The sequence below is a fragment of the Humulus lupulus genome, chromosome 5, assembly GCF_963169125.1.
Source record: "Humulus lupulus chromosome 5, drHumLupu1.1, whole genome shotgun sequence".
Classification (NCBI taxonomy): domain Eukaryota; kingdom Viridiplantae; phylum Streptophyta; class Magnoliopsida; order Rosales; family Cannabaceae; genus Humulus; species Humulus lupulus.
In genome coordinates this window covers 241691825-241703484 of record NC_084797.1, presented here as the reverse complement: position 1 = coordinate 241703484, position 11660 = coordinate 241691825, and the positions used below count along the sequence as shown (strand labels likewise).

General features: G+C 31.7%; 1 protein-coding gene and 1 pseudogene across 1 annotated transcript; both read right to left on the bottom strand.

Annotated features, from left to right (window-relative positions):
* Positions 1-557: 557 nt before the first annotated feature.
* LOC133780189 (uncharacterized) lies at positions 558-3182 on the bottom strand (annotated as a pseudogene).
* Positions 3183-9524: 6342 nt separating this feature from the next.
* On the bottom strand, positions 9525-10966 carry LOC133834107 (UDP-glycosyltransferase 73C6-like). The gene has a single exon (XM_062263612.1). It carries the CDS (start codon positions 10964-10966, stop codon positions 9530-9532), a length of 1437 nt encoding a protein of 478 aa, XP_062119596.1. The 3' UTR covers positions 9525-9529.
* Positions 10967-11660: the final 694 nt, after the last annotated feature.

Genomic DNA, 11660 nt, shown 5'->3' with positions numbered 1-11660 from the left:
ATCAAGCCCAATACATGGGGTATATCTTGTTTCAAAGGCAATTATAATTTAGAAAAGTAAAAGAAAAAAAAAAGTAAAAAGACCATTTGGACACAAATCTTATACAATCCAACCCCAAAAACTTTGGAAACTCCATTCCTTGGTGTATCTTTGTCTTCCTTATTAGGACAATGTGTAGCTTGAGATTGCAACTTCTGCTGGAGAAGATGGGTGAATGTAAGAGCATCTCCAATGCAAACTACTCCAACATTGCCTAAAATGTCTAAATCAACTAAAAAATATAATTTTTTATTTTCTCTCTCATCCACATCACTTTTGGCAACATATTTCTTAAAAATACTCCAATGCAAGCTACCCTAAAAATTGCCAACCATGGTCCCCACATATTATTATTTAATATATCATTTTATAATTATAAATATTATCATACTAAATTTTTTAAATTCATATATTAATATAAATAAATAGTACATGATATTTAAATTAGACTAAATTTAAAAAAAACTTATAAAATGACATAATCGTAATTAATCAATCTAACATAATTAAAAAAAAAACTAATTAAAATGATTTCCAAATTTTGACCATATGTGTTCCACCAAGTCTGCTTGAAGATTACGATGAATATTTCTATCACGAATTTCAGCATTTCTTTGCAGCATTGTCGGGAAGTCAGAAATAGGTCCATGCAATACTTCAACTGTTGGGGTGTTTGTAGGGCCGTCATCATAATTAAAATCAACCAAACTCTCATATGCATCTCTTTCATCCTCGACAATAATATTGTGCAATATGATACATGCATACATAATATCTTTGAGAACATCTCTTTGCCAAAAACGTGCAGGTCCTCGTACAATAGCAAAACGAGATTGAAGTACTCCAAATGCTCGCTCAACATCTTTACGTACCGCTTCTTGGCATTGAGCAAATAATTTTCTTTTCTCTCCTTGAGGTAGTGGGATAGTTTTAACAAATGTACCCCACTCTGGATAGATACCATCTGCTAGATAGTACCCCTTGTTGTATTGTGTGCCATTTATTGTAAACTCAACTCTTGGAGCTTGCCCTTGTAAGATTTCAGTGAATAATGGGGATTGATTTAACACGTTCAGATCATTATTGGATCCCGGAACACCAAAAAATGCATGCCATATCCAGAGATCTTGTGATGCAACTGCTTCGAGCATGATTGTTGGCCTACCGTGATCACCTCGCGTGAATTGTCCTTTCCATGCAACTGGGCAATTTTCCATTCCCAGTGCATACAATCAATGCTTCCCAACATGCCTGGAAAACCACGCACCTCCCCTATTTGAAGTAAGCGACGAATGTCCCCAGCATTGGGTCGTCTTAAATATTCGGTCCCAAAAATATCATTCACTCCTCGAACGAAATTGACTAGACATTCAATAGCAGTAGTTTCACCAATTCGAACATACTCATCAACATAATCGGCAGGCGCTCCATATGCCAACATTCGCATAGCAGCGGTGCACTTTTGTAATGGCGAAAGCCCCCTTCTACCGACTGCATCAAACCTCGTATGGAAATACTCTGAATGATTTTCTAGAGCTTGCACTATGCGTAGGAATACATGTCTACGCATTCTAAATCTTCTTCGAAATTGATATTCTGTATACACTGGTTCATCAGAAAAGTAGTCATCGAACAAACGTTGGTGTCCTTCTACATGACCTCTATCAATGTGGGCTCTCTTTCTTCCTTGTCTTGTTGAGCTACCCCCATCCATGACCGCTTTGAAATATTGATCATCATGATCGTCAGTACACTCTGCAATTATGATATCCTCTAGACTCATATTGTCGTATGGATTCGGAGAATTTGGCGAATCCATTGTTGAACTTAGAGTATATGATATTTGGGAATGAAAGATGAATGAAAGAGTAAAATGAAGGATTGAATGGAGAGTTGAGTAAAAGGAATATTGAAATTTGGTATTTATAGACATGGTAGTCGTTTAAATATAGCCGTTAAAATATAGCCGTTGAAATGTAGCCGTTAAAATATAGCCGTTGAAATATAGCCGTTGAAATGTAGCCGTTAAAATATAGCCGTTGAAATATAGCCGTTGAAATGTAGCCGTTGAAATATAGCCGTTAAAATGTAGCCGTTGAAATATAGCCGTTAAAATATAGCCGTTGAAATATAGCCGTTAAAATATAGCCGTTGAAATGTAGCCGTTGAAATATAGCCGTTAACATAAAGGATAATTTATTTAAATAAAATAAAATACATAATAATGCGGTTGATAAAAATACATAGCAATTACAACTTCAGGATATTATTCTTAATATAAGTACACAAGTTTTCATGATCTTTCTTTTGTTCATGAGTCATATGCGACGTATCCATGATGAGATAATCCATGTATTTTGTCATCCTATTATCTTCTGCCTCTTTCTCTTTTATCGCCACCAATTTCTCCAATGCAGATGCTTTCTGTTCACTAATCTCTATAAATCTAGCATGTGTGTCTTTTTTTTCCTTCCCTTTTCTCTTTGCTGCCTTTTGGCCAATAGGGCGCACTTCACGTACTTCATCATCACTGATATCTGCATTGGAAGAAGAAGTAAATGCCCCTATATCTGACACCTTTGTTCTCTTACCACCTTTTGTTTGGTACATTGTATTCCATTTCGGCTCATCCTTTAGCAATCTCCAACAATCCACAAGCAGAAAATTTGAGTTGTTATTTTCAGATTTGTACAATTGATGTGCATTCTCAAGAATTTGCTCATCAGACCAACCACTGTGATGTGCTAATTGAACTCGTTTATAACATCCATTGAATCGCGCCACCTTTTGATTCATCTTGTTCCAATGGTCTTTGCATTGCCTTCCAGTCCTTGCTTGCTCACCTTTTTGGTTGGTGTTGAAGTAATTTGCGATTCGAGCCCAGGAATGTGTAGAAGTCTGGTCATTCCCCACAATGGCATCCTTAGATGTATTAAGCCATCCACTTATCAGAAGTATAGTGGCTTCCTTGCTCCAGCTGACTTTACATTTATGCCTTGATTCATCTTCATTGTGTAGAACTACATTTTCCAACCCTCAACACTATGTTCAGGTTGGGTTTCAGAGACAGATGTCGATGATGTTTCACGATTCAAATCAATACTAGACTTTTCCATACTTGGCCTATAATTTCTTGAAACCATTTCGGGTTGGTGTAGGGAAGGCATATGAAATGCATATGGTAGTGAATTTGTTGGTGTGAAGAATGGAGCTTGTTGGGGTGTCTCAATAGAGCCAAAATTTTGGTAAGGGTAAGAGGACATGGGATAATTTTGAGAATTTGGAAAACTTTGGTTAAATTGATAATATTGAAAATTTGGATTTTGAGGATTAGTAGAAGGAGTATTTTGAAAATTTTGATTGAAATGAGAATATTGAAAATTTGGATTTTGGGGATTGATATATGGAGAAAATGATGAATTTTGAAAATTTAGATTTTGGGAGTTGGTATTTGGAGAATTTGGAAAATTTTGAGAATTTTGGGAATCCATTGGTAAAAAAATAAATTTTGTGATATTGATAATTTGGAAGAAAAATGTATGAAATGGTGTGAAAATTGAATGAAATAGATGAGTATTTATAGAAGAATTTTTTTTAATATTACCATTTTTTACCAAACAGATACATTTCTTATATAATATATATATATAGTTCAAAAAAAATAATAAAATATAGAGAAGGCACTGTTGCCTCACAGAGGCAACGGCTCCTTCCATATTAATTGGCAACGCATGGCTCTAATGCTAAGCTATTTTTTTTATATGTGGCCTGTCAGAAAAAGTCAACTGACTACGTTTATGGCAATCGGCATTGTAGTTGGCCTAAAGAAACTCAAGGCTCTTCCTAGCAGGTGTATTGTTGAGCCATGTGGTAGTTATTCCTCGTAGACTTACTTACTTCTGCTAATTATTGACACTTTATTTTTATTGGTCAAATCTCTAACCGTTTTTTTTATTGATCAAGAGAGTTAAGTCGTTTACAAACTTATTAGAAATAAATAAGTGTTGTGAGAGTCATTTTAAAAGATAGAATCAATTTGTAAACTTTAAAGAGAGATTGAGAGCTTTGTATTCGGTTTTGTCCTTCAAGAAAGAGAGAATATGTTTGGTTGTAAGTGAGATACGACCTAGAGCTTTCTCTCAATTGCTCTCTGACTTTCTCAAGTACATTTTCTTGAACTTTTGCTGAACCAGTATAAATCTCGGTGTCTTTATTTTATGTTCATCATTCTTTTATTGTTTCTGTTCACTTTCTTTCACTATTATTATGTTCACATATTGTGCTAATTTTGGTTCTCACGGTTTAATTTTCTAAGTTTCTATAGTCGCGTATTTTCCGTAGTTGGTTCTTTTTTTAATTTTTTAGTGAATCTTAATAGCTGCAATTTCAAAGCCAACAAGGTATAAAAATCACCAGTCTTGATGAGACCCAATTGGGCCATAGAGTTTGGATATCAAAAGCTTGACAAATTTGATATTCTTAGTGGACTTGTTGGTCACCACAGTTGAGTATCTGTAGTAAGTTTTTCCATTTGAAATCCATGAAGTTTAAGCTAGCTCATCTTTAAGCTCCATGTCCGTTAAATTAAAATAAAACTTCAACAACGGTTAAAAAGCAACTATTCGGTATTTTACAGTTATTTCTCAAAAGTTCATAGATATCTACTATCTCTATCAACCATTGCAAAAAGGGAATTTTTAAAAAATATGGCTTTTATGATATCAATATGCAAAAATATAGTAGTTATACTTTTCTTAATTTGTATGGGAAATTTATTAAAAAAAAAGTTAAATTATGAGAAACATAATTAGTAACTAACTAAAATATGGAAATGTCACATTTTTTTATCATAGTTATGTTTTTTTTTTATTTTGAAGGTAATTTTATTTTAATTTTTTCCATCATTTTTTTTTCTCTTTTTTCCTTACTTGTTTTTTCTTCCATTTTTTCTTTTTCTTTTTTTTTCTACCAATTTTTTCCTTCATCTTTTTTCTTTCCATTTTTTCATTCTTCTTCTTCTTTTTTTTTTTTTTTTCATTTTTATTCATTTATCTATTTTTTTCTTTCATTTGTATTATTTTGTTTTTTTTTCATATTTTTTCAGTTTTTTTTTTCATTCTATTTTTTCTTCATTTTTATATTTATTATTTTCTCCTTCCATTTTTTTTTCTTTTTTTCACACATATGAGTTTTTTTTTCTTCTTCCATTTTTTTTCATTTTTTTCTACCAATATTTTCATTCATATTTTTTTTTCTTTTCATTTTTCCATTATTTTTCTTCTTCTTCTTTTCATTCTTATTTATTCATCGTTTTTTTTTTCATTCATCATTTCTTTTGTTTTTTTCTTCATATTTTTTTTTTCATTTTTGTACTTATTCTTTTCTCATTCTATTTCTTTCTTTTTTCTTTTTTTTTTCACACATATATTTTAACATTACATAATTATTCTACTATTTTTTTTATTTATTATCTTTTATTATTGTAATTTTTTTATAGTTTTTTCCACTATATGTAAAAAAAAATCAAATCAAATTTTTCAGCATTTTCTTTTTACTGTAACACTTATAGGAATACCAAAATTTGGAAAGAAAACTACTAAAAATATGAAAACGTGAATAGGTATCTGGTTACCTTCACATTCTTTGTGTGTATATTTCTGAGGGTAACTGGTTACTTTCACGTTCTGGTGTGTGTATATTTATGGTTTCTTTATGGTAACTAGTTACTTATGTTACTAAAATCATAGTTACTTCTTATTCCTTTTTTAATGAAGTGTTCTTTTATTTTTTCCTTCAAATTTGATGTTTCTTTTCATATTTAATATGATTAACTCGTCACCCCTCTTAGGTAATTGGTTACCCTTCTTATGGCAGAAAGTTACTCATCTTAGGATAACTGGTTACCTCTCCTAGTGCATGTTATTTAACCTAGCTCTAGGATTTCTTTTTAAGATCAATCAAATAATTGGTTACCCTACCCAGGATTTGAAAAAAAAACGTACAATCTTAAAAAAAATATGTTTATAATAAATAAATAATCATTTTAAAAACAATTCATATTACAAAAAAAAAAAAAATTGCAAAACAACCAAAGAAAAATTTAATATAAAATTAGTAATATAAAAACAATATAAAAAAACAAATAACCTAAAAAAAAAATAATCAAATTACAAACATACCCTTCCAAATTTGATTAAGAGTAAAACTATGACATAAACCAACTTTTATACAAAAATATGGGAAAATAAATCCATAAAAGTGAAAATTCTTAAAAAAAAAGTCATAGATTAACTTTTTTTGAAAAAAAAACCATATTTTGCACACTCTTTTAAAAATCTCATATAAAATGTAATTTCCTCTAGCAAAAATTAGACTTATATACAATGAGAAATGCTAAAGGACAATAATGGTGTCCAACGCCACCATAAATTGTAGTATCGCTATTAGTGCAATTCAATATCGTATACACTATTTCATATTGGTATTGGACAGCATTAATGTTTAATAGCATTACTCATATAATGTTTAATAGCAATACTCATATACAATTCCCGTGCAAGTACTAATGGAGAAGATATAGATTTATTGTGCAAATTATAGTATACTTATGATTCCAGCAACAATTGCACCAATCACATAAGTCACAGAGTGCACTTATGGAGATTGAGAGGAAATTATATGTATATATACTTACGTTAGAGAAAAAAAAGTTGAAAGTTTTTTATTTCTTTAAATTGAGATTTTATATATTCTCTTAAATTATAATCATCATTGGAACAATTGTAATAAAATTTTCTCATTTAAAAAAATTATATAATATAAAAGTAAGTTTATTATATATTTTACTTTTCAAAATTTTATGTGCGAGATCATATTAAACCTTCATGTTTTAATTACAAAAAGTCAAATTTGTCAATTAATTTTTAATAAATAAGATACACAATTTAATTTTATTAATTTTTTTGTAACATGGATGTAAAATTTAAGTCCTAATATAAGAAACGTATGATCCTAATTATAAATAAATATGCCTTTAATTAATGAAATTATAATATATTTTTTTTAAAAAGTAATGAATCACCATAAAATGAAAGGAAGATAATAGTAAAATAGGGGATCATTTCCGTCAAAGTAGTTTATTGTCTAATTAAAGGACATGGAAACCAATCCATTAGGCGTCCTATAAGCAAAATCATTACCAAAAAAAGAGCTAGATCGAAAAATTAAACAAAAAAGCTTTTCAACAATGACAAAAAAAAAAAAAAAAAAAAACTTAAGCTCATAAACTCAATCAAAAAAAATAAAAACTTTGGCTTGAAAAACCAATAAACTATCTGATAATAAAAAATAGAAAAAGTTGACAAGATATAAATATATGCATTCATGTAGGGGTGAATATTTGACTCGCACAACTCACCGGACCCGCAACCCGCCCAATTCGGGTCTAACCCGATCCAAACCTAACAAACACTTGTTGGGTTCGGGTTCTAAAATATAAGGCATACGGGAATTCGAACATATATATTTAAAAAATAAATAATTATTTTAAAAATAACTGAATGGAAAACATGTGAAACCCTAAAATTAATTAGTATGTTAAAGTTTAAGTTTGTTACACTCAAATTTCGAGAATAAATAAACAATATCGAAATGTAGGCTCGTAAGATGTGAGCTCGTATTTAATAAGTATTAACTTTATACTTATACAAATATACACGAAGTTCTGGAGCTATCAATTGTACTCGAGCATGAGTTGCAAGCTTGAAGGCAACAAGAGTCTCCTCCAAAAGGTGAGTTCGAAAGACCACTCAAGCAAGGAGGTAGCGACAACTGAAATGATGAGCTTGAAGCTATATGCAATCTCGAAAGCGCGCTGGAGCAGTATTCAAGCTCGAAGATGCGTTAAATTAGTACACGGAGATGCTATTAGGAAATCCATATAATCAGGAGATTTAGTTCAAACCATTTGATTAACCTTATTGTTTAGAGATATTTATTTACAATAAATGTGATTGATTGTGTTTAAACTACGGGATTTGTTGTCCCAATTAAAACCTGATATGGGTAATGCAATCCCTAAGATTAAGAGAGGATTCTTGTAACGAGGCCTATAAATAGCCTGAGAATAGTCATTTGTAAATAGACATTATTTTGTACTAAGAAAGTCTATGTGAAATTGCTTTCAAAAAGTTTGAACACAAATCTCAATAAATTAACTCGTGGATGTAGGCAGATTTTAACTGTTGAACCACGTAAAAATTCTATATTATTCTTTTATTGCTAAATTATACATTTGCTTAATTGCTCTTGTTTTTAGTTAATGAAAAACATCTTCAACAAAGTTTTTAACACTTTAACTATATTTCTTTTGTAGTTTGTTTCTTGAAATGCATTAAAATCACAACATTTCTTTTCTATAACTTATGTTTCATGATTTTCCTTTTAAAACCAACTAATCAAGACTTTAGAATTTAGACTTTAGAACTTATGCATTTTCATAATTTTTAATGAAATAAAAAAGCTTGTAAAAAAATAATTGATATTTTTATTTGTAATTTTTCTATCTTTTTTTGGCAAGAAAACATGTTAAAAGTAAACAAAAAAAATGTCAAAAAATGGTATTTTTGAAAAACTTTTACCAATACCCATGAACGGCCCAACCCAACTTGAAACCTAATCCCACCCGAAATCCGAAATTACCCAAAAATTTGAAAAATTTAGTCGGGTTCGATACCATATTTCCTCACCCGAAACCTGCAAAACTCGAACTTGATGCATCCGAAACCTGAAAACTTGACCAGTATTCACCCCTACATTCAAGTACAAACAAATAATTTTAGCAGCTACCTATTCTAACCCTTGTTAAAAGTACTAAAAAAATAAAATAAGACTAATAATAATAAACTCATGTTAACTACAAAACCGTTACCCCATAATAATATTTAAGAGACTTTAACTTTACTACCTCCTAAGCACTTATCAGCCACATCTGATGGGGACCATCTTTAAGTTTATTATTTTACCAATATTAATTAAATATACATTTTTTTCCTTTACCAATCTAGCTAGGATTACAAATTCGTATTACCCTATCATATTTATCTCATATCGATTTATATATATAACAAGTATTTGATACTAAGACAACACAATCATAGTTCTTATTACTATATAAAAATTCGAACACGACATGTGCCAAAGATTATGAAGATATTTCCCACAACAAATCAAATTCCAAACAAGCCAACGACAAGTCGTTTTTCAACCACCACCAAGAAAACAGAGAGAATATCAAACTTCTTAGAAGTTCACAAATGAATTAGCTAAGAGTACAACAGCTTCAACTAACTTAACTGCCATAACAGAACATGTAAAGCATAAGACTCCAATGAAACGAGCACAACAAGTTTGGTAGTCAACGAAATGGATTTCATGCGAATCAACCAATAACCAAACATGAAAAAATCTAACTTTTTCATCATTAAAACTCTTAATGTTGATCACTAGATCCAAGCTGCATAATTTCTTCTATGAACATTGTCATATTTTTGTATGAAGACCCATCTTCTTCAACGGTTCTCTTGGCCATCTCCCCAAGCTTTCTGGCTCTTTCTCTTCTTTCCTTGTTTTCTTCTCCTTCATCCAACACTGCCTCTAAAGCCCTCTTAATAGTCACCCTCTTCTCCATGACCCCAACTTTCTCATTCAACTCTAGAGGCACAGCTATGTTCAAAATTTGTGCAACAAGTTTCTCATTAAGAAAATGGTCACCAAATAGTGGCCATGTAACCATGGGAACCCCAGCACATATTCCTTCAAGAATTGAATTCCACCCACTATGACTTAAGAACACTCCAACAGCAGGGTGTGATAAGATTAGTAGTTGTGGAGCCCAGCCCTGAATTATCAACCCTCTTTCTTTTGTCCTTTCTTCAAATCCATCTTCTTTGATCCATTTCTCTATCTCTTCAGAAGCACTATTCCCTCCCCTTATAACCCAAACAAAAGGCTTGTTTGAAGCTTCCAATCCTAGCCCAAGTTCTATCAACTCTGATGTTGCCAAATTACATAAGCTTCCTAGGCAAACATACACTACAGAAGTTGGTTCCCACAAATCAAGCCACTTGAGACACTGATATTCATCAATAGAAGACTTGTTACCTCTTTGAGCCTTATCCAATTTATCTTTGTTGCATAACGAAACCGGGCCAATACACCAAACTTTACCGTTCTTCCTCACATTCTTCTTGTACTCTTTGACAAATGCTGACTCCAACTCTTCACAAGTGTTAATGAGTGTTCCATAAGATTCTGTCTCAGCTACCATCCATTGGTCAAGAAATCTCTTACTTGGTATCTGAGCTTTGGCAACCTCAATCCGTTCTGGCAGATCAGGCACAACAAAGCACTCATTTTCACAACTTATATTATCAAGAACCTTGGAACTATGCACATTAAGCCAGCTTAAGTGGCACAGGCAGCCCATTACAGGGAGTGAAATCCTTGGGATGTTGAGCTTTCGAGCAATGTTGATTGTCCAAGGCAAACACATGTCCGCTATTATGCAATTTGGCCTCGGATTAAGCTCTTCGACCACTTTCTCTGCCGGTTGTTGCATCATAGAGGCTGCATGGAAGAGTTTTGCGGCCCATTCTAGGTTCGGCAACTTGTCCAAACTGTCACACTCTTTAGGTAATCCTACTTCTTCCGAAGGAAACTTCAGTAGGATTAGATCGATGCTAAGCCCGGTTTCAACGGCTCGAGCAAGAATTCTTTCGTAAGGAGCAGCATTGCCTGGTGTGGTGACTATGGTGATCTTGGCACCACGTTTTGCCAGCATTCTGGCTATGTCTACCATTGGAATCATGTGGCCTTGTGCCATAAAAGGAAACATGAGAAAGTGAAGCTGTTTATCTTGAGAAGCCATTGGAATTTCAAAAAGAGAAAAAAAGCAGATCAGTACCAATATTGTTCTTTGTTTGACTGTTTGGGCTGAAGAAATCTTCAAATGTGAGAGTGATGGAAAATAATAACGTTTTATTCCCTTATATATTTGCCGCACGGCTTGCTTGTATATATATAAAAATATAGCCATAGTTGTCATTAATTTTATTATATATGTTTTAGATAAGTTGCCTTGAACAAGTAATGTTTTTTTGAAAGGGATATAAGTTGACTTTAATAAATAATGTTTTAACAAATAATGAAATCACCATTTTTATTTAAAAAAATATGGTTGAACGAGGACGAAATCTTTCAGATGTGAGTTTGAATCTTTGAATGTGGAACAATCCATATAAAAATAAAAATGAAAGACAACTTTTTCTCCCAATAAACATTTATTTTTTGCCGTATGAAGCTGGATCCTTATCATCTTTGAGATAATTAATTTTCAACAAGATTTTATAATGTTAAAATTAGAAGCTATATCAGAGCATTGATTTCTTCCAACTCATGCAAGCAAGCAAAGTTTGTTGCACGAACATATACATTTTGAAACATACGTGTGTGCACTTCAGAATTTTAAATTATTCGTAATTTCATAAAATTTGGTGAGACATTTCTTGTAATTATATTATACACCATCATATGAAAAAAAAAATTATAACTTATTTATGTAC